Source organism: Labeo rohita, chromosome 6 (assembly GCF_022985175.1).
Source record: "Labeo rohita strain BAU-BD-2019 chromosome 6, IGBB_LRoh.1.0, whole genome shotgun sequence".
NCBI classification, from domain to species: domain Eukaryota; kingdom Metazoa; phylum Chordata; class Actinopteri; order Cypriniformes; family Cyprinidae; genus Labeo; species Labeo rohita.
In genome coordinates, this window is record NC_066874.1 from 5,420,280 (window position 1) to 5,444,127 (window position 23,848).

Sequence of the window (23,848 nt, forward strand, 5' to 3'; positions counted from 1 at the left end):
AGAATATGGTCATGCAGAATATGCTGTTAATATGTGCTTTATAAGTACTAACAAACAGCCAATATTCTAGTAATATGCACACTAATAAGCATCTAGTTAATAGTGAAGAGTGTTCCCTAATGTAAAGTGTTACTGAATTATTTTAGACCTAAGTTGAAAAAGAGACCTAAGCTTTATCTGGGGACAAGAATGTCATAGAAATGCATGTGGACTCTTTCGGACAGTAAGAAAACAATGTTGTAAAATTTATACTACTCCAAGCACCTGAGCAACAGCAATGCCCTGGCAACTGCCCAAAAGTGTTAAGCATTGTGGTGAGTTTTTCACAGGCAACCACCACTCACATTTTCTTCTGAAAATGTAAAAATGCAGTCCATGCATGCTTCCCTGGATTTACAAAGGGCCTTTTAATTAGTATTTACACATCTGTGAATATTTCATGACTATATGCACTTAAAAATGAAAAGGTCTCGGTGCAGAATGCAGTATAAATGATTATGCGCTTAACCTTGTGCATCAGCTTTTTGTGTCAGTTGTGGCTGCTTAAATCAAGGTGTCAGTGTGATTTGGCTCGACCATTTTTCCTCCCAGCCTGCATCTTCCATTTTTATTCATCCCTGAAGATTTACATGCTAGTTCGTGCTGATTAGTTCTGGATTGGTGCTGGTCTACATTCTTCAAAATAAAGGTTCTTTATTCGCATTATTCCATGAAGAACCTATGGAAACCCATTTCTGCCACTGAATTAAACAAAAAAAATAAATAAATAAATGTTATTGCGACGTGATACAAACCCGCAATTCTGACTTTTTTTTTTTTCTCAGAATTGCGATATAAACTGACAATTCTGAGAAATCTATATTTAAGAATTTGTTTCTCACAATTGTGTTTATGCACTCACAATTGTGAGTTTCATGCAATTCTGACTTTATAACTCGCAATTGTGCGTTTATATCTCACAGTTCTGAGAAACAAACGTCCAGAATTGCAGATTTATATCACACAATTCTGAGAAAAACAGTCAGACTTGGAGAAAAAGAGTTAGAATTGTGAGATAAAAAGTCGCAGTTACCTTTTTAATTTTTTTTATTCAGTGGCGGAAACGGGCTTCCATGAGAACCTTTAACATTCATAGAACCTTGCAAAGATTCTTAAGATTTTTAAAATGTTTTTCACACAAAAAAAGCAGTTCTTTTAGGAACTTTTCACTGAAAGGTTCTTTAGGAAACCAAAATTGGGTCTTCCATGCCATCACTGAGAAAACCACCTTTTGGATCCTTTATTTGTTGTTTATCACCAAATCTTAGCTGGTAACGCCAGTCAACCAGCTTGGACAACAGCATGCTAGCTTCTCATGCTGGGGACGGGCAAGCAAAACACAACACAGACATGCTGGTGACCAACTATGCTAGTATTTTCTGCAGTAATGTAATGCAGAAAAACAGAAAAATGTGGTATTTTTATTCAGCCAGTATGAGTCAGCCTTTTGGCTTCTGTCTGCTAGCTTTAAACTTTCCCCTCTTCAAGAGGCAGCCGGGAGCACATCTCTATTGCAGACACTTAAAAACAAATTGTTTACTGCTATCAGAAGAATTATAATGAACACAGCTCCTCCAAATATCAACCAGTGTGCTTGTGGTTTTGTGATCATTTTGCCTTAGTACTGCTGGTGATTAGTCTTGGGAAAGGTTCCAATTAATATAAAGGGGTTTGAAAAGATAACAAACAATGTCCTGTGGCGTGATGCTCATTCAGCCTTTCTGCATGTCTAACTGTGTTTCCAATAGCATCTACAGTAGTTTATGTATACATATACAGCACTGGAGGAGATGAATCCATAATGCACATAAAAGCTTTCACACATATTGATCTGTTCTCCTTGAGTCTAAACTGGGCTCTTATGGAGCCAAAGAGAGAGACAGAGTAACCGAGACAAACGGCTAGGTTAAAAATTTCCAGGTGATTTTCAAGTAGATTTTATTATTTTTTATCCTTACAATTGCATAAGTCTCAAATGAAATTTAACAAACTGTATTTCTTCTGCATAATGCAGTATGCAGGTGTGAGAGATATTTCCTTTTGTAAAAAGCATCCTGTTCAATTTATGTGAGCTGTGTTACAAGAAATTCACCATAAAAAATGGCAATGTTCCAGGAATAACGGCGCCTGTATAATTTGTAATAACCATGTTTCATAAAGAGATATAATGTTAATATACCAGTCAACTTGCACTACCAAAATCTGCTTTTTACCTGAAAGCGTACTGATCAGAGTTCATCGTAAGTGGTCATGAAATCAATACTAATGTATAGACGATGCATAGGGTCATAAAGCCAAAATACAAAGACAAAAAATTTGGGTAACACACATAACACTAAAATAATGCAAAAAACATTAACTAAATGTATATAAAAACACACTAGTGTACATTATCCAAAACAAAAATAAGAAGAAACAAAAATGTTTGTATAAAATATCATGTGACGCGAAAGTACAGTTGAGGTCAAAAGTTTACATACACCTTGCAGAATCTGCGAAATGTTAATTATTGTACCAAAATAAGAGGGATCATACAAAATGCATGTAATTTTTTATTTAGTACTGACCACAAAAACATATTTCACAAGACGTATAGTCCACAAGAGAAAATAATAGTTGAATTTATAAAAATGGCCCTGTTCAAAAGTTTACATACACTTGATTCTTAATATTGCGTTGTTACCTGAATGATCCACAGCTGTGTTTATTTGTTTAGTGATAGTTGTTCATGAGTCCTTTGTTTGTCCTGAACAGTTAAACTGCCTGCTGTTCTTCAGAAAAAAACCCTTCAGGTCCAAAAAATTATTTGTTTTTTCAGCAATTTTGTATATTTGAACCCTTTCCAACAAATACACAAAATGCTGAAAAACCAAAGACTATTGACCTCAACTGTCAAGAATTAATTTACTGCACGATTTACAGCACATGATCAGCTTAAACCAGCTCTGGACCAACTAAGGACCAGCTTAAACCAGCTCACACCATCTCCTATGCTTCAAAACATACCTAACCAGCATGTGCAGTTTTTTTTCAACAGTGGCCAACCATGCCATTTTTGTTTCTCTACAAAGATTGATAATTATTTTGACCATATTTAATAGATTTTAAATTATATGATTCAGTGGAAAGCAATATTAGTGGCTTTTTCATGCAGGTCTCCTATTGTGGTGTATTTGATTTCAGATTTAGCCAACCTCAAACAACAAAAATGGAGTGGTTAGGTGCTGTATAAGTCGGTCAGACATACTCTTCCTGTCTAAGTAGGCTCCTGGCCAGAATAAGCCGTAAAGTGGTCCATTTTACACCTATTCTTAGTCTGGCTCGCAAGACTAAGGTCTTTCAGTGCAGTTCTCCTGGCTAACAAATCACTGCACAGCACCCTGTTTGGAGCCCTGTGGTATTTAATGGTACTAGCTGGGTTTTTTGGAAGCCCGAGAGCCTCTCAAAGTCTTAATTACCCAGTGTTTAGAGGAGAGACAGTGGATGGAGTGTTTTGTTTGATGGGCAGACCAATTGTGTATGGATAAAACCCACACCCACAGGCTTAATGGTGTCCATTATGGATCTGGGTGTTTTCCAGAGTCTGCCAGTCTTTATTATCCTTATTAATTTTATTGGTGAAAAAAATATGGAGAGATCAAAAAGCAATAAAATGGTGTAATCAATCACAGTAGGGTCAGAGGACAAACACAGGCTTCTGGCTTCCTTGAAGACAAAGACGTGCAGGACCTTGTGCATGTAACCTTGGAGCTTTCATTGCAGTTGTTGTGTGTGGATGAGATTTCCCATGAGGAGACCTCATTTGGGTGGAACCTAACAGTCTTGAACAGGAAGTGTGTGCGTGGTTTGTATCTCTGAACTGTTGTATGTGGTTGTGTTTGTGTGTGTTGGGTGTGGTTACATTGCATTACCATTGCACTCTGCACTGCTGCTCTCTGATGTCATATAAAAGTCCTTCTGCATCCAGGTGCATCATGGGAACTTGGGTATCTCAGGGACTATATTTTCCCATCACCCTCCTCCAGGGCCTAACATGCCCACCTGCTGCAGAACATAGACTCTTTTCAGTGATGTTTGCACACACACACACCAGTCAGTTTTATGTTCAAGTGTCGTGCCACCCCGCTCTTTTTAATGCGATGGACCCTACTTCAAATCTGCTTTTTGACAAATTTGTTCTTCTACATTTTCATATCTCATGTCCTATCAGAAAGGCATTTATTTTCAATAACAATATTATATTATATTATATTATATTATATTATATTATATTATATTATATTATTATCATTTTAGGGCTATGTTTTTTGGCTTTTTTTATATGACTTCAATATTTTATTCAATGTATTACATCATATATGACAGGGATATGAAAAAGCAGTTGGGGTTAATATATTTTTTTTTTTTGTTTGTTTGTTTTTTGGTATGCATTAGGTATGCATTCAGTTGTGGACATTTTTCTTTTGATCTTTCTATTCAATCAGTTTCCACAAACATATTATAGTGCGTATTATAGTTTTAAGCTTTGATAATAATAATGATTTCTGAAAGATCCTGTGACACTGAAGACTGTAGTAATGATGCTGGAAATTCAGCTTTGCATCACAGAAATAAATGACATTTTAAATATATATTTGAAATATGAAAACCATTATTTAAAATTTCAATAATATTTCACAATATTACTGTTTTAGAGTGGGGTTTTTTTTTTGTTTGTTTGTTTGTTTTGATCAAATAAATGTAGCCTTGGAGTCACTTCTAACATTTAAAAAAATTACAGACCCCAAACCTTTGCAGTGTAGTGAAAATTTTCGATTTTAGTGGAAAATGTGACCTTGACTGTTTTGGACAAGTTTGTTCAGATTCACCCATAATAGGTAACATGCTGAGACATCCCTCTGTCCTCTGCAGAACTGCTGTTTCATAAGAATGCAGCTAGCAGTGTCTTTTATATTGCTCTTTTATTTCTTGATATATTTCATCTATAATATCACTTCCTTCACTTTGTCTTAAATTAAGGTTATCAATCATTCCTCACTGGTGAGGCGCCAATTAAAACTGCCAATCAATTATCATAGTTTAGATCTCATTATATATTCCCCAGACACTCCCAAGAGCGCTGCCTCAGACAGTCTGGAAATCGCTGTTTTAACGAGGAGAAAAGTGCAAAGTCACAGAGCGAGAAAATTCCTTCCTCACTTCTCTCCTCTTCTCAGCCCCCCTCAGTTCAGTATCTGGAGCAGTTGTGTATAAACGAGAATAAAACTGTCTCACCTCAGAGAAACATACCCGCAAGAAGAAGACAAAAATACCCTGCACCAAATAATGAAATATAGACAGACAGAGTGATTCTGACTCGGAATGTAGGTGTCCTTACTGATGTTATGCTTGTTCATTTGGGAATTAGGACTGACATATAATTTAATCCACAGTTTGCACTTCTCAGGATTTATTTAAGATTTATTTAAATATATGCTTAGGGTAACTTGTGGCCCAGCGATGACGTTTCATCATATTTTTGGATTCCATTTCCACATAGGACTTCTATTAGAAGTCTAATAAAAAAGTCTAAACAACCTCGGGGGTCTGTTTGGAATCCCCTTGGAGGAAAAAGTGTGTGTGTTGTGTGCTTTCTCCAATTTGCAACTCAGTACTGGAGGCACTTGAGGATGCAGATCAGCAGATGGATTGTCCCACACCTCCCAGCCAATTCTGTCTGCCAGAGACAATCACAGACACAACGCTGAACACACAGCTCCAGCCAAATCCGATCACAACATTGATCTGAGACAGGAACAGGGAGAATGCCCACACGCACACTGATAAATACTACCTCCTGATAAATATTACCTCTTTACTTAAAATTCCTGGAATAATTTTGATTGCAGTGATATTTTTAGAGTTCATTTCTTTAATAAAACTAGAATGTTATTTAAAGAGATAGTTGACTCAAAAATTCTGTCATCTGTCATTTAGTCACCGTTATGTCATTCCAAACTTGTATGACTTTATTTTTCTGTGAATCACAAAGATATTTTGAAGAATGTTGATAACCAGACCATTGGATACCATTGATTTTCATCAGTGGGCAAAATGGACAAAAATATCTTTTTATGTTCCCCAACAGAAAGTCTTACAGGTTTGGAATAAGCATAAATGAGATGACACAGTTTTCATTTTTGGATGAACTGTGCCTTTTCGGTTAATATAATAGAAGTTTCACTAATTTTAAAATTGTTTAAGAATCTTGTCCCAAAACTCAACCTTTACAAAACATTAGGCATTTTAAATGTTCCTTATTTGGTGGACAAAAACTACTAATTTAAGATAGAAGAGATGCATTATTTTTATATCACGTTGCTTGAACGTGAACGTTTTGTGATGCTTTTAAAAAAGTGAAATGAATTAGGGCCTCTAAAAGCATGTTCAGTTTTATCCACTGGTGTAATATCAATATACTATAGTATATCTATATAGTATATAGTATAGTTTTATTATTAGTGGTTGTTGTACATATTGTGACATTTTGGAAATTAAATGTCCATTGAGAGGCCAGATTTAAGGTTTAGGGGTGTGGAAATGTCCCCACAATAACAGACCAGTGTGTAAAACTCTTGGATGTATTTTAAAGAGTCTATGTGAAAATCCAGTGTTTAGCTGATCCTGATAAGCACTCTTTGTCACAGCTGTAAACGTGAGGGGGTTTGTTTCCAGGTGGAACGTTAAAGAACACGGCACACATGTCTCCCAGTAATCCTAAAGAATTCAACCAATCAGCTGACGACTTTGAAAGTGTTTGCAATTTTGTGTACTACACCCGAGGTCAAAAGTTTACATACACCTTGCAGAATCTGCAAAATGTTAATTTTACCAAAATAAGAGGGATCATACAAAATGCATGTTATTTTTTATTTAGTACTGACCTGAATAAGATAATTCACATAAAATAATAGTTGAATTTATAAAAATGATACCGTTCAAACGTTTACTTATGCCTGATTCGTAACACTGTGTTGTTACCTGAATGATACACAGCTGTGTGTTTTGTTTTTTAGTGATGGTTGTTCATGAGTCCCTTGTTTGTCCTGAACAGTTAAACTGCCCTCTGTTCTGCTCTGGGGGTGAAATCCTATGTTGTTGCATACACAATGCAGAAAACAAATACACCCAACCCCTAAACCCTAACCTTATCCTTAGTTTAATACTGCTAGCACTTCCTGCTAGATGTAGTAGAAACATTGCTGTCATAATTGTATCATTGTGCTTTGAACAGGGTACTGCATGACTGAACTGACCAAAGAAATCGTACTGGGAAAGCTATTTGTAAAAGAAGATAAAGCAAATTAATTGACAGTAATTGGATAGTGTGTGCTGAATTCAGTAGATGTAGTTTGAACGAGTTATTGTTAGAGCCTTTGCTCACATAATAGTAATAAGCTTCAGTGGAATATCAGTTGGCTTTGTCAGCCTAACATAACAACTTCCCACTGAACAGTAAGCATAGTTTATTTCTAAACTCCTCTGCTGATCTGTGGGATGTAGCCTACATCCTGACATCCTGGAATGCAAGCCTAGCTAAAATAAGATAGCGCTCCTCGATTTGAAAATTCAGGCATAAATGTGCTGTTTTTATCTAAGCAGGTGAAATGTAATCAATCTCTTTCCTGGCCCTGGTTTTAAGGCCAGCTTGGCCTGTTTTTTCTACATCCCGCTGGTAAGCATTTCCACTCCTGGAAGAAAAGAGACGGTTCTCACTCAGGAGGTTGGCACCCTCCTCCCTACAAAGCACACTGTAACAGAAATGACTTGAATGACGGTGAAATGTAGTTCAAAGCATTAAATATATTCTTAGCTTTTTGGCTGCGTTGATAGAAAACACAGTAGAGATGACCAGCTACATTTGCTAAAAGGTGCAGTTTTCAACTTGAGCATAGCACTTTTAACAGTCAAGAAGTATGGTATCAGTCAGTGGTGACTGTGAAAGTAATGACCATATGGCAGTAAGCTTTATCCAAGTCTTTATACAAGATTATACAATTATATTTGCCAGCGTTAGGTGTCCATCCAAAATTGGCATCCAAAATTCCAGCATGCAGTATAGAAATTGTTGCATTTTGTTTGCTCAAAAATGGCAAACAAAGGTTATCTCCCTTAAAACTGTTTGTGTGAAATCAGTGAAACCTGAGTACAATTCTGCGTGGGTTTCCAAGGCTACATCTGATTCAAGTGCCCATTCTATTGCACTTTTTCCAAGTAAGAAGTTGAAACTTTCCTTTTAAAGCACACAATGTGTGTAAAACACTATTAAAGTAATGGCCTGTTCACATTAAAGGAGAAGTTCACTTCCAGAACAAAAATTTACAGACAATGTACCTACCCCCTTTTTAGTCATAAAGAAATGTTTTTGTTTTTGTTTTTTTTTTTAGGAAAATTTTTCAGGATTTTTCTCCATGTAGTGAACATCAATGGTGCCCCCGATTTTGAATGTCCAAAATGTAGTTTAAATGCAGATTCAAAGAGCACCAAATGATCCCAGCCGAGGAAAAAGGGTCTTATCTAGCGAAACGTTTGGTTATTAAAGTTGGAGGAGAAAATGAGAGGAGAGTTTTTAGACATACCCTAACTGTCATGAACTGGAAAAAACAGAGTTCAGGCAGACAAAGAAAGACGAGCATTTTAAGGTAAAAAAATTTTTTTTTTTAGAAAACAACTGATCATTTCACTTGATAAGACCCTTATTCCTCGGCTAGGATCATTTAGAGCCCTTTGAAGCTGCATTTAAACTGCATTTTGGACGATTTACTCACCCTCAAGCCATTCTATGCGTATATGACTTTTTTCTTTCAAATGAATACAATTGGAATTATATATAAAAAATGTCCTTTATAATGGCAGTGAATGGGTGTTGAGATTTTGAAGTCCAATAAAGTGCATCCATCCATCATAAAAAGTGCTCCACATGGCTCCGGGGTTTAATAAGGCCTTCCGAAGTGAAGCAATGCGTTTGTGTAAGAAAAATATCCATATTTAAAACTATAAAAGTAATCTATAGTTTTTGCTAACTGTCGTATGCACATTCACGAGAGAGTGGCCTTCTGGCGAATGATGTGGGACATAGGCACAGTGTAAGCTCTGGTGAGAAGTGACGAACGCGGAGGCACAGTGGAGAGAGCAAAACAAAACACCAGCGTGTGGAATACTTTATAATGGATGGATGTACTTTATTGGACTTCAAAATCTTAACAGCCATTCATTGCCATTATAAAACTTGGAAGAGCCAGGACATTTTTTAATAGAACTCCAGTTATATTTGTCTGAAAATAGAAAGTCATATACACCTAGGGTGGCTTGAGGGTGAGTAAATCATGGGGTAATTTTCATTTTTTGGTGAACTATCCATTTAACTTCTCTCAGTCTCATTCTGTTTCTCTCTTTCTCTCTTTCCTATATCTCTCACCCCTACCTTTCTATTGACTGACTTATATAGACACCTGAATCAATTGGCAGCACAGAGAAGCATAAAAAAAGATAATAGCAAACAGCTCCTCAGAGCCTGATTCTGATGAGGAGGAAAAGTAGGTGGAAAGGCGGTGCATAACGGGAAGGATATATGGGCATTACGGCCACTGATGTTGATTGCTTTGGCGAAAATGATATATTTATCGTCTCATATTCTTCGCTTGCTCAGCTCCACCCGTTAGGAGATTTTAAATTCATTACAGATTCAATCCGACGTGCGTTGGCTGCGGTAACAGTGAGACAAAGTTGTGTGGCTGAGAATGATGAGAGGATGAATCAGCACATTGTGTGACGGCCTCTGGAGTGGCGCTGTGCGATGTGACTGTCTTGTGTGATGATGAGAGGGATCAGATCTCAGATTTGAGTCAACACTGAACAGCCTGAGCCAAGGGGAGCACACTCAAGGGAGGCACCTCAAAGTAATTAAAAATCAGAGCCAGAGATGTGTGTGTGACTGTAGATGTGTGTGTGAGAGAGAGAGAAGGAGGGGGAAATGAGGAGGCAGAAAGACAGAGAGAAAGGTCATTTTGATTCTTACGTTCACTGTGGGAGTTGTGGGTCAGAGGCGGGCGGCAGTTTGTCTAGAAAGCAAATCACAATGGTCTAGTTTTCCAGAGGGTCTAATAAGGCAGTCGTACTGTGCAGGAGGAAAGAACAATTCTGGGTTATTTCCAATCTAATGTCTGTGTACCACATCCGTGTCTTGCTGTCGATTAGCACAGGCAATAATATCGACTCATCCTGTGACTTAGCAAACAGGAAACATGTTTACAGGAATACACTCATAATGGGAGCTTACCAACGAAATGGGCACAAATAAACACTTAACGTGCAACTAGAGCACTATCATACTGGTAAATCATAAGATTTAATGCTGAAGTGTATAAGAACATCACTGGAGGGAATTGCAGAATAATAATTGTTTGTGCAGAAGCTTCCTAAACAAAGCTCCCGCCGTCTACCATTGATTTACATATACAGTATCGAGCTAATTTTATTACCTTACCTTTTACATTCATGCACTTATTTTTGACCTTCTCTTCAAGTAAAAAAGACAAAAGTGCTCCATTAAAAAAAATAAATAAATAAAACATATGTGTTGTGGGCAATATCCCCCTGTAGTGAAAATCAAGATTTTTATGTTGTTTATTTGTCTGTCGTGTTTTTAATATGCTTTTAGACTAACCATGTGCCAGTCCATTAATCAATAAATTTGCTGAGTATTTTCTTCTTAAAACTGTAGTTTCCCAAAGATTGTCCCAGTTTGAAACAGCCCTTTTTTGCTACGTCAAACTTCAGTAACCAATCACGTCAAAGGATACATTCCTATCATTGTCATGCAAATATACCAAAAGGATTATCAGCACAAAACCAAATATTAAATAGAGCATTTAATAGAGCATATGGAGCCTTAAATAGAGCACAACCGCTAGACGCTAACCGGTAACTTGAAAAATAACCCGCGGCAACAGTGTAAAAGTAGCCCGGAGTCAGGCTCACCTCTCCCGCATTCCCGTCTGCACTATACTCACAGGCGCGAACTGGAATCACAAACTAGGCTGCATTCGAGCCTTTAAGCCATTTTGAGGGCACAACATCATCAAGTAATTAACTTTAACAAATGTTACAGTATCCACTGTAGCTGTCCGCTAGTAAAAACATAGTTTTATCAGTCATTATCAGTGTTTCGCCATTATATCGCGCTTACTACAGTTTGTGGATCAGGGGCCTCTGGCTGGTGCGACTGTGTGGGGGCGGAGCTAATTTGCATATTCATAGATCCTGGTATAGTAAATGAGGCAAGGGGGGTAGAGTTACATTCAAGCTGTCATCACTTGCTCACCAATGGATCCTCTGCAGTGAATGGGTGCTGTCAGAATAAGAGTCCAAACAGTAGATAAAAACATCATAATAATCCACAATTAATCCACACCACACCAGTTTATCAATTAACGTCTTGCAAAGATGTTTTTGCTTAAATGTCATAAATGTATGTGTGGCAGGGAGTAAAAAGCTCACCAACCTGTGCCAAAAGACCCACAGTATTGATAAAAAAAAAATACTTTAGCTGAAGTAATGTTTTGCATAATGTCTAAGATAATACTTGTTTAGAAACAATCACATCAAAAAGTTTATACTATATTTTAGTAGTTGTGTATTCTAACATATATGGACCATTCTACATAATTGGTGCAAACTGCTGTCCCACATCCAAAAAAACGCATTAAAAAAGCATTTAAAGTGCATATTGCAGGTTAGAGACCCAATGAGTCCATTTTTTCTTTGAAATATACTTATACACTACTAATGCTTCTGGAGTCGTTTTTGTGAGGAAAATTTTACTTCCGCATCTGAAAAGAGGTCAAAACCGGAAGTGGCGTAATGAGAGGGAGTGCAGTCAATTTAAACAATAGGAAAAAAAAAATGGATTGCAATGGGTTTTTTTTGTTTGTTTTTTTTAATGGCATTATTTTTGTATACATTGACTCACTGGGTCTCTAACCTGCAATATGCTCTTTAAATATTCAAATCTTATGTTTACCAAGATCCTTTTATTATTTATTGAAACTCACAATAACATTTAAAATGTCAGTAAGCTTAATATATATAAAATCATGATTTAGTGGGTACTTTCAGTTGGGAGGTGGCTGTCCCGAACCCTATCCCCTAAATTTCAAAAGAAAATGATATTGAAATAATTTTTGCTTGTTATTCCGTTGTTGTTTTTAAAAAGATCTTTTTGATTTATTTTTTTAAAGTGAAGTTCAAAAATACATTTATTTCATATTTTCTTCGTAAAATTATGAATCTTTATCTTTGTTTTTTTAGGTGTTATCCCATAGAATTGTCACTACCGTAACAGTCACAACAGAAACATGTCATCAGTGTTTCAGTAGTGACAAAAGGGAACAAATAATCCTTTATTTGGGGGAAATAAACAAAATTTTAGTACAGTTATGCAATTTTATTGTATTTTAGTAGTAGTTAGTCGCTACCAAAACAGTACTCTCACTACCTAAAATGTGCTATCACGACCAAAACGTGGGATGTTTTGTTAAACATAATGTATATTGAATTATCAACTAAGATGTTATGATAGTGTTTGGTTCAATGTATATTCAGACTAATGAATCCTTAAGTCTGAAATCAGTATCAACTTTTTGCTTTTTACAAAGAACAATTGAATGCAAAATGCCATAAATCTCATAAATCACACTTGAAATATTGTTAGAATTGTAATTGTTATTGATTTACCTCTATAAACTTTTTAATAACATACAAAATATATATGTATTTAGAAGATGTAAGCAAAATCTTAATAGGTCAGTATACCCTTTATATATAATTATATATTACTGTGTTTCATATTTAACATATTTCGCCTTTCTTTACGAACACTGAGAAAGAATCAACATGCTGTATATGTGCCCTAGAAGGACAGGTTCAGAATATTCTTTAATAAACTCCCGACAAACCCCACGGCACAGTCAATCAGCTCCATTGCACAGCCATGCCAGCGATTCAGCTCATCTGATGTTCATCTAATGCTGTGCACTCAGGAAGTACAACGCTCATACACAGAATCAATCATTCACTCTGACAGTGAGCCTGATTCAGATCGGCCAATGAAAGAGCACCGTGAGTCAGAGTCTCTATGCATTATGCACGTTTCACTCTGCAGACAGAATGAGCAGCTGCATGTTTGATGAGTGAACGGTTACTCATGATAAATTTTGTAAGATAGCACCGGCTCCCTGATCTGTTTGTTTAACAGGAAGCTGTAGTGAGTGCATGAACGTCTATGGAGAATATGGAAAGATGGATTTGTACAACAGACGGCCGGTGAGTGGTATATATGTAGTGAGCTTGTGAAAAGATAAGGTCCATTAATCTTTTGTATGATATCTATCTTATACCCCTGACTGACAGTAATAATAAAGTGAGAGAAGGCAGAGACTGGCAAGAACACTATGTGTGTCAGGAGAGTCAGAGTGAGAATAAAACTACATATACAGCATATGAATTCATAAGATATTAAACCACGCATTTATGGTAACACATCACAGTAAGGCTCCATTTGTGTTGGGAAGGTTACTTTGGAAATGAAATAGGTTACAGATTACAAGTTACCCTATTTAAAAGTGGTGTAGCTATTTCAGTTACTTTATTAAAGTAATGTAACGGATTACATTTGATTACTTTTTGATTACGTTTCAAAATTTCTAACGTTTCTAATGTTTTCAACTGTTTATCAAACATTTACAGGCAGGGTTAACCTTTCAAAATCCTTCATCACTGAAATTAAGATTGTAATAATTTAATTTTATAGCACAGCCACCACAAAATCAGGCTTTTGCACTCTCTTACTTTAAGATTGTTCTGGGGTTAAATACAGATTTAGAATCATAAAAAGAAAGTTATGATTTAGTATTTAGTATTCATATGTAATCATTTTCATAAGTAACTGTAATTTAATTACTCAGGTATTAAATTCTCAGTAACTGTAACAGGTTACAGTTACAATTATTCTGTAATTAAATTACGTAATGCCGTTACATCTAACTAATTACTTTCCAATATTGTTAGTCAACTAACATGAACTTACTCCTCAACAGTATAAAATGTAAAAGGCTGTTAAAATGAAGTCGAATGGTGACTTTTTAGCAACAGGTATCATACTGCAAATAAATAAAAAGTAATGATGACAGAATTATTAGTTATTTAGGCTTAGAATCCTAAAAGGTAAATGTGATGATATTAAAAATATTTACTAAATAATGAAATCAACCTAGTGAATCCATAAACGTTACATTCTTCAAAACTGAAAGGATTTGTAAACATTTGTATGTCTCTAAAGTTGCTTAAATGTAAATACTTACATTTCACTGTTTTTACAATAATAATAATGTACTGTTAATAATGTAAAGTTTAAATATTTTTGTCACTTTTTGTACAAATGCTTACCAATTACATTGGCCATTAAAGGTGACCTATTATGCCCCTTTTTTATAAGATGTAAAATTAGTCTTTGATGAGTGTGTATGTGAAGTTTTAGCTCAAAATACCAGACAGATCATTTTTTAATAGCTTTTTAAAATTGCCACATTTAAGGAATGTGCCGCTTTGGTGTTTGCCATCTTTAAATGCAAATGAGCTGGTGCTCCCAGCCCCCTTTTCAAAAGAGGGCGGAGCTTCAAGAGCTGGCAAAAACTAAACGGCACAATCTAACCCCCCCTATTTATGGTCATTCTGGTAGCATGTGAAAGCAGCATCACCCTGTTGAAAAAAACAGCATATGCTGGTTAGGTAGGTTTTGATGCTGGGTTGCTGGTTTTAGCTGGTCCTTAGCTGGTTTATGCTGGCTCCTTGCTGGTTCTTAGCTGGTTTAAGGACCAGCATAAACCAGCTAAAACCAGCATCCCAGCATCAAAAACTACCTAACCAGCATATGCTGTTTTTTAACAGGGCAGTGAAAACAGGCAGATACAATGGTAGCTTTAGCAACATTAGCCTTACAGAGTGCCAAGAAGCACTTTCAGAAAGGCAATTAGAAAACAAACACATGATACTTACTTTGTCTGGAGCTGATGTTCATGCACAAAAACAATAATGGCAGACTGCTGCTTCTCACTCAGGGCTGTGTCTATGCTAACAGGGCAGAGATCGTCACAAATGGGTGGGATTTCTTCCTACCATGACGTGTTCTGAGAGACTGTTTATGATTTATTGGGATTCTAAAAAAATTTGTGAGTGGATTTTTTAGTCTGGTTGTTTTCACACACTGTGGCCACACAACTATGTTCAAACATCTTAGAAAAGTGATTCTTGCATAATAGGTCCTCTTTAAGATGAATGGAATTTCCAGCTTTTTTCAGATATTATAGGACTCCTTATTAAGGAAACCTTGAGAGGGACTGACTTCACACATCCACTAACAATCATCTCAGCACTAGTTAAAGGTATTTGCAGTAAGGACCCAGAGAAGTTTCTTTCTTCTCATTAGAACTCAAGTGTGCTTGGCAGTGACTACTGTGACTAATTCCGTCTGATTATATGGATTACTGGCCAAAGAAATCCCTACGGATTCATCCATCACATTAGCATAAAATCCTCATATTCAGAACCATTCTCATAACAGACAATGGAGTCCAATCTAATTTGCAGTGTGAACAGTGCTTTTTCTCTTCATTTATTTTATTTATTTATTTTTTCTAGCCCTGAGTTAGCTCACAGCACCTGGTATTTTTAGCAAACTCTGCATTACTGAAAGACACTCAGAAAACTGCCTGGAACAGATTTCTCTCATTTACAACAGTCTGTCTTGTCTGAGATGTGGTAAAGTGCTTCTAATTGGGTGGTATTTACTTCATTTTAACTTTTTTTTCATGCACTGTCAGGCTTTATGGTCTCACGGGTAGCAGCTACAGAGAAAAGACAGGCACAGCAGTGTGGTTAAATAATTCCACACATAACGCTTCACTGACGTAAAGGAAATCGCACATTATAATTTATAATAAAAACTGCCATTGTGCAATTAATATTCAGCCAGTGAGACACTGGGTTTGGTACGCTCTTGAATCTAGTATTATCCTTTAGTTTGTGAGTGAGTTGCATTTAGATTTTGTCTCGGTACTGCATGACAGTGCAGTGACCTGCAATGCTTTGTGCTGTACTTCTTTATAGCTGTCAACATCTATCTCACTACAACACTTCAAAAACATTCTCTAAACTACTCTTAAACCTCACAAAGAGCTTCCGTTTCCCAGTGGACATTGGGGTAATCGCTCATGCTGGGTGAACAGATTTAGTCCCGCACCAAAGTCATGCCATCAATGTAATAATTCACTTTACCTGCCCAGGATACTGAAAGATTTGAACTTGCAATAAACAATCTTGAACATTCATCTGCTGCAACCTGCCGTTTTCTACCCATGTCAATGCGTGAATCTGTGAGAAGCATGCCAGATGAATGCAAGTGCATTCACAAAGCCAAAAACACCCTTTCCCTGTTCTATTCTTGGCTGCTTGCACAGAGCAGATAAAGTAAAGGCTGGCATGGTAGAAAATGGTCAGGCTGGGAAATTAGCAAAGGCCTAATGACTGATGCTATCTCTCTGCACTTTGAGAACTAGCAGTCAGTAATTAGAGCTGGTAAATTAGACCTCATTCAGGCTAAAGACTATCATTCACACAGTGCTTATGGAACAGCGCCTAAGTGCATTATCTATGCCTTTGATCTCTATCGAGACCTTTAGTCTCCTCATTCACATTTATGATGGATCCAACCAACCCCCTGCATTGAACGTTCACCATAATTTACGTATTTAGTCACCAACAGATCTACAGTTTCAGGCTTTGAGTGTGGCTGCTTTCAAATTATACTCAAGAGGTTGGAATCATTATAGTTTTTATTGCTTTTGAAAAGATGTCTCTTGCAACAGTGCTGCATTTATTTGATAAAAAATATGGTGTTTTGTGTTTGTCCAATGTATTTTACTAATATGTACTCATGCACATTTATTTTTTAATATATCATGTTTTTCCTTGCATGCATTGCTTGTTTATGTGCATGTGTATTTGGCTTTGCATGCATGCATCATATCTTGTGTGTAAATTATTACTGAGACCGATCTGGCTCCATATTTGAACTTTTATGTAAGTAGTATAAGGGTGGGGTTGTCAGTTAATGTTTTGCTTTTTTTTATTTGGACAGACATATTGCATGCCCTAAGACATTCCAATTGGTCATAGTGTCAAATTTCAAAACACAATAACTTGATTAAGTGTACAGATATGTACAGTAATTCCAAACAAACTGAAGAAAGTTTTAATATTTTGGTGGCATTTTAAATAGACACAGATAATTGATTCTGACATTCACAAAGACTTTTATAAACCACCATGTGTACATTTTATGTAAATCAGCTCTCAGCTATATAAAATTTGACCTTTAAATCTTCTTCTGAAAAAAAGAAAAAAAAAACCTCAACCTCTTTATTGGAAATTGTGTCATTTATAGTGGCAGACCTTATCGACTTCAGCTTTGATTCAAAAGATAAAAAAGGTTTGATCCAAAAATTGTTTTGTCCCAACTTTTGTATCTTCTGAAACTTTTAAAGTATAAATTAAATTACCAAGAGAACACAATCTGTTGTCTTTGGAAAAATGTCCAACGTTGACCTTTCAATTTAAAGTAACAAATATTGCAGTCTGTAGTGTAGAATATAACTCTATCATTGTAACAGTGTAAGTGATCTCTATGTGATGCTCCTCACTGACTGACATCTCCATCACGTCATAAAACCTTGAGCAGTCAGTCCACCTTCATCAGAAGCAGATCATGTGCTGTACCTCAGTATTTATAGATTCTGTGCTGGGCTCCATATGCAGATTGAGCAATTGACCTGTTCCGACCTTGTTGGGATGCCCAGACTGCACTCGTGCCCTTCCCTGAAGCAATGACAGGTTCCTTCACTCTTCTGATTCTCTGTTTCCATGATTCTCTATTTCTTTATCAATCCACTCAACTGTAACTATGCACCTTCTTAATTATAATTATAAAGCCTCCTTCTTTGAAATCTCTTCTCTGCTGCAACTCCTTCTCTCTATAATTGTGACACATCTACTGCACTGCCTTCCAGATAATCAGAACAGTTGTACTCCGCCCCCTTCCATCTAATTATAACTTTATTTATGCACCTCCTTCTCTATAGTCATGACTCCTCAACTACACCTTCTTTTTATTATCTCTATTCCTCAGCTGTATCCCTTTCTATCTAACTGTAACTCAGCTGCTTCACCTCCTTATTTAGAAAAATTGCTCCTCTACTGCACCACCTTCCCTTTAATAATAACTCCGCTCATTCACTTTCGTCTTTATAACCATTACACCTCCTTCCCTTTTATCAAACCTCCTCTACTGCACATACGACCTATTAATTCTTATGCTGCTCTTATTTCTGTATAGTTATAATGGTTCTGCTTTACTGCACCTCTTTTATTCGAATCATATTTCTTCTACTGAACTTTCCCTCTCACCATAATTCTTCTATCGCACCTCCTGCCTTCTCAACATACCTCTCTCCTGTACTCCACCTCACCCTCTAAACCCTCTCACCTCTGCACCTTACTTCCTATACAATCATAACTTCACTCATAACTCCCTCTGATCATAATTGTAACCACCTCCTCTCTAATCCACCTCCTTCTCTATAGCCATTATTCTTCAACTACACCTCCTTCTCTCTAATCAGATCTCTGCTGCTTCACCTTCTTCTTTAGAATGATTACTCTTCAACTGCACCGCCTTCTCTTTAAGCATAACTTGTGTATTGCTCCTCCTTCTCTTTTATCACAACTCAACTGCACTTTCTTTAATCATAACTGCTCTGCTGCACCACCTTCCTTGTAATCATAGCTCCTCTTATGCCTCCTTCTCCCTAATTAGGAATCAGCTACTGCACCACCTTTAAAACAATTACTCCTCTACTGCACCTCCTTTCCTTCTAATCATAACTCCTCTTATGCTCCTCCTCATCTATAGCATTACTCCTCAAATATACTCCTTTTTTGTAATCATTAACTCCTTTGCTGCACCTCCTTCTCTCTAATGATATCTCCTGTATTGTGCCTTCTTTTATCACAACTCCTCAACTGCACATCCTTTGATCATTAACTCCTCTTTTCTGTTGTGCCTTCTTCTCTCTAATCAGAGATCAGCTACTGCACCTTCTTTAAAACAATTACTCCTCTACTGCACCTCCTTCCCACTATTTATAACTCCTCTTATGCTCCTCCTCCACTATAGAATTATTCCTCAATTACACCTCCTTCTTTATAATCATTAACTCCTCTGTTGCACCTCCTTCTTTCTCATTGTATTTCAACTATTGCACCTCCTTCCTTAATACAATTACTCCTCTACTGCACCTTCTTCTCTCTTATCATATCTCTTGTATTGTGCCTTCTCTTTTATCACAACTCCTCAACTGTACTTTCTTCAATCATAACTCCTCTTATGCTCCTCCTCCTCTATAGCATTACACCTCAATTACACCTTTTTTAATTATTAACTCCTCTACTGCACCTCCTTCTCTTTCATCATGTTTCAGGTATTGCACCTCCTTTCTTAAAACAATTACTTCTCTACTGCACCTTCTTCTCTCTAATCATATCTCTTGTATTGTGCCTTCTCTTTTATCACAACTCATCAGTTGCACATCCTTAGCTGCTCTACTGCATCTCCTTCCTTCTAAACATAACTCTTCTTATGCTTCTCCTCTATAGCCATTATTCTTCAGTTGCACCTCCTTTTTTATAATATTTAGCTCCTCTGCTGTGCCACCTTCTCTCTGATCAAAAATCAGCTACTGCACCTCCTTCTTTAAAACAATTACTCCTCTACTGCACCTCCTTCCCTCTAATCATATCTCCTGTATCGTGCCTTCTGTTTTATCACAAATCCTCAACTACAGGTCCTTAGCTGCCCTACTGCAACTCCTTCTTTCTAAACATAACTCCTCTTATGTTCCTCCTCAAGACATTACTCCTTAATTACACATCCTTTTTTATAATCATGAACTCCTCTGCTGTGCCACCTTCACCTTCATGTGATCAAAAATCAACTACTGCACCTCCTTCTTTAAAGCAATTACTCCTCTACTGCACCTCCTTCCCTCTAATAACTCCTCTTATGTTCCTCCTCTATAGTATTGCTCCTCATTTACACCTCCTTTATAATTATTAACTCCTCTGCTGCACCTTCTCTCTCGTCATATTTCAGCTATTGCACCTCCTTAAAACAATTACTCCTCTACTGCACCTCCTTCCCTCTAATCATATGTCTTGTATTGTGCTCCCTCTAATCATAACTTCTGTATTGTGTCTCCTTCTCTTTAACCACAACTCTGTAATTGTATTTCCTTTAAACATAGCTGATCTATTGCACCTCCTTCCTCCTAAACATAGAACAATCTTATGCTCCTCCTCATCTATAACCATTGCTCCTCAATTTCACTTTTTTATAATCATGTACTCCTCTTCTTGGCTGCAACTCCTTCTCTTTGATCAAAAATCACCTACTGCATCTCCATCTTTCAAACAGTTACTCCTCTATTGCACCTCCTTCCCTTTAAACATAACTCTCTAGTATCATACCTCATCAACTGCACCTCCTCCTCTTTTATAATACCTCCTCTACTGCACATTTGTCATATTATAAGCCTTTTCCTGCACTTCTTTCTCTGCTGTCATAAATCCTCTCCTACACAGCACCTCCTTCCTTCTAATTAAATTTTCTACTGCATCCTCTTTCCCTTTACATAGAATTTACATATAACAACATAATTTCTCTATTTCACCTTCTGCCATCTGATCATAATTTTTCTTTCTTATAATCATATAATCCCCTCTCCTCTCTACATTTCTTTACCCCACTTTCTTTTCACTGAACCACCTTCTCTCTAATATAACTTCTTTACTTCACCTCCTTCCCTTTAATCATAATTTTTCTGTTCCTTATCCCACTACAGTTCTAATCACAGACTGGCCTCCAACTTCCCCGTTCTGATTCATTTTTTTTCCACCATTCCTATGCTCATCTCTGCCATCTCTACTTACTTCCTCTTCTCCTCACTTCTCTACCATTCACGTCTTTCCTTTACTGTACTGCAATGCAGCAGAGCGGAACTGGGCGCAGCTCAGGGAACCTGAGAGAGCAGCCCTCTGTCAGCTCGCCTGTACTGGCAAGGATGCGTCTTAATCACACTGCGCTGCCTCTCTTTCCTTTACTCTCCACATCAGGCATGTGGTCTACACTGGATCAGTTTGTTTGAAACTGAAACTGATATTGATTCAAAGATATATACGAATCAGTTGCTCTAAAAAATAATGTTTCAGTTCATATCCTTATTCACAACAGTAGAAAGAAATCTTCTATCAAATTAAACTTAGTATGGTTCTGTAAAAATATATTATTAAACAAATGAACTGTTTCCTCAGTATATAGTATGTACTGTGCATAGGATGGAAAATTTCTGTATGCATAGAGATCCACATGACGTACTTCAGTGTATGAAATACTGTATCCCACAATGCAATGTGCATGACTTTATATTTCTTGTGGCATACACTACACTACAATACACTAATTTTGCATTTCAAACGTAGCCATACAGACCCACAAGGGATTTGATTTCAGCTGCAACTTGGGTGCAAGCCACTGTGAATTTGCAAACTCTATAAACTCTTTAAAGAAACTAAGAGAAAGCGCCTGCAAAGAACATAAAGGTCTATGCAGCTCTGTGATAAAAGGCCTTTTTAAGAGGGATCTTAAAGCACAGCACAGTTCTTATCTAAACAGTGTTTCTAGCATCGATAAGAGGATCAATTGATTTCATCACAGGCAAATGCTCAGAAACTAAAATCCGAGCGGAGGCTCCCTGCTTGAGAAATGATGAAACGGATTTAGGTCGGCCCAGAAGTCCAAAACCAAAGCGAAAAGCTTCTGATTTCATGCGTGTAACAGTTGAGAAAATCTGAATTTATACATGACACCAAAAAGTAATAAAGCCTTGTGAGAACTCACTGATGTTATGTTGATTTAAAAACAAATCCGATGGTTTCCGTAATTTTCTATCATTCTGAAATGGCAGAACACATCTAATTTACATGAAAACAAACTGAATTAGCAACTTGGGATTTCTAGCTGCACCTGCACATTGCTGACAAAGCTTTGTGCTTTAGTGTTAGTGAAACAAATAATAAATGCCATGCAAGCGTACATAATGAAAATCCTTTAATATTTTGCACATAGATATATTCATATTATTATTGTTATAATAACTGTAAGTCAAAAATAATAGTCATTATATGCATAGAAAACTAATCCATTAATTTGCTATATGTACTATGCTGTATTTCTGTATATAAAACAACATGAAGAAACACCTCATTAGCTTATATACAGGAGCTTGGAGGGAAGGAATAATAAAGCCAATAAACACACACACATACACACACAGAATCAGTGAAAACACTGATGAGGTTATTCAGTCACTGACAACATGTAAAGAGTCAATTCTGCTTTCGTCGGTGTTCATAAACAACTTGCACTGGTGTCAGTCATGTAAAAAACAATCCAAGATATGGAAAAAAACTAGCAAACATGATACTGATACTCCATCATAGACGCCTGGATGAAAAATGAACGATAGAGATATTTCAAACAGCTTTGGTTGAAAAGAAACTGCATAAACAAACATCAAGGGCAGGGAAGCACCTTCAGAGAAGCCACAGCATCGTGTTTCATGTGTCCTATTGCTACTCAGAATGATACAGAGAGACACCGATATAGAGAGAGGGACGGCTCGAGTGTTTGATTACCCAAATGCAGTACTGTTAAACATCTGTAAACCACCGGAGACATTTAGATTCTCATAACCGTGTGTGGGTGTGTCTGTTTCTGTGGTTTGTGCGGGAGCGTCTTCTTTCACCCCGACGGGTGGGGAAAACATCCTTCGTCTCGCTCTAGTCCCCGTTGAAATGATTGCACCAGAGGGTCCACAAAGCGAACTGCTGTTATGACAACTCAAATGGGGCCTGACTGCTCGGCCCATCACGTACAAGGTGAAGGGATGGAATTTCTGCCTGGTGAGAGCTGGACTCCAGGGGCGCCTGCGTCAACCCAAACCTCCAAGCAACAGCGTGGTCAAGAGGAGCCATCAAAACTGCGGAGACAGAATTTTCGCTTTAAGCTGTGACAATTTAAAGCAATGTTAAAAGACCCCAAAGTTTTTGTAGTTTTGCAGAACTATCTTCATGCTAATGTAATGCAAATTTTGCCCATATATGCATTTAAAATGTACAGACCTTCATTAAAATATTGATGTCCCCCAGATAAAAAGGTCAAATTTAAGGTCAATTCACACTGCACTGACAGATGCCGACAAACAGCAACAGTCATGTTTGTCAGGTTTTGTCTGATCAGTGTGTTACCCCTGTTGGTGTTGGTCGGCACTTGTTTTAGCCGACTGAACATGTTAATTTGGAGGTTTGTTGGGTTGGTTGTCGGTGTTGTCTGCATCTGTCAGTGTGAATTAGCCTTAAAAGAATATACTTAATTGTATAACATTTTCAGACACTTGAACAAAAATTGACAGATAATGTACTTACCCCCTTGTCATCCAAGATGTTCATGTCTTTCTTCAGTCATAAAGAAATAATGTTTTTTGAGGAAAACATTTTAGGATTTCTCTCCATGTAATGAACTTCTATGGTGCCCCCAAATTTG

The 23,848-nt window shown here is 37.0% G+C and overlaps 1 protein-coding gene across 2 annotated transcripts in view; it reads right to left on the reverse strand.

Annotated features, from left to right (window-relative positions):
- Positions 1–22,341: 22,341 nt before the first annotated feature.
- The window catches only part of ccdc85al (coiled-coil domain containing 85A, like), a 30,121-nt gene continuing 28,614 nt past the window's right edge, over positions 22,342–23,848 (reverse strand). For both annotated transcript variants that reach the window (XM_051111447.1, XM_051111446.1), the window contains one exon: positions 22,342–23,285. In XM_051111447.1, coding sequence (XP_050967404.1) covers positions 23,267–23,285 — 19 coding nt within the window. In that variant the 3' untranslated portion in view covers positions 22,342–23,266. The remainder of the gene's footprint in view (positions 23,286–23,848) is intronic.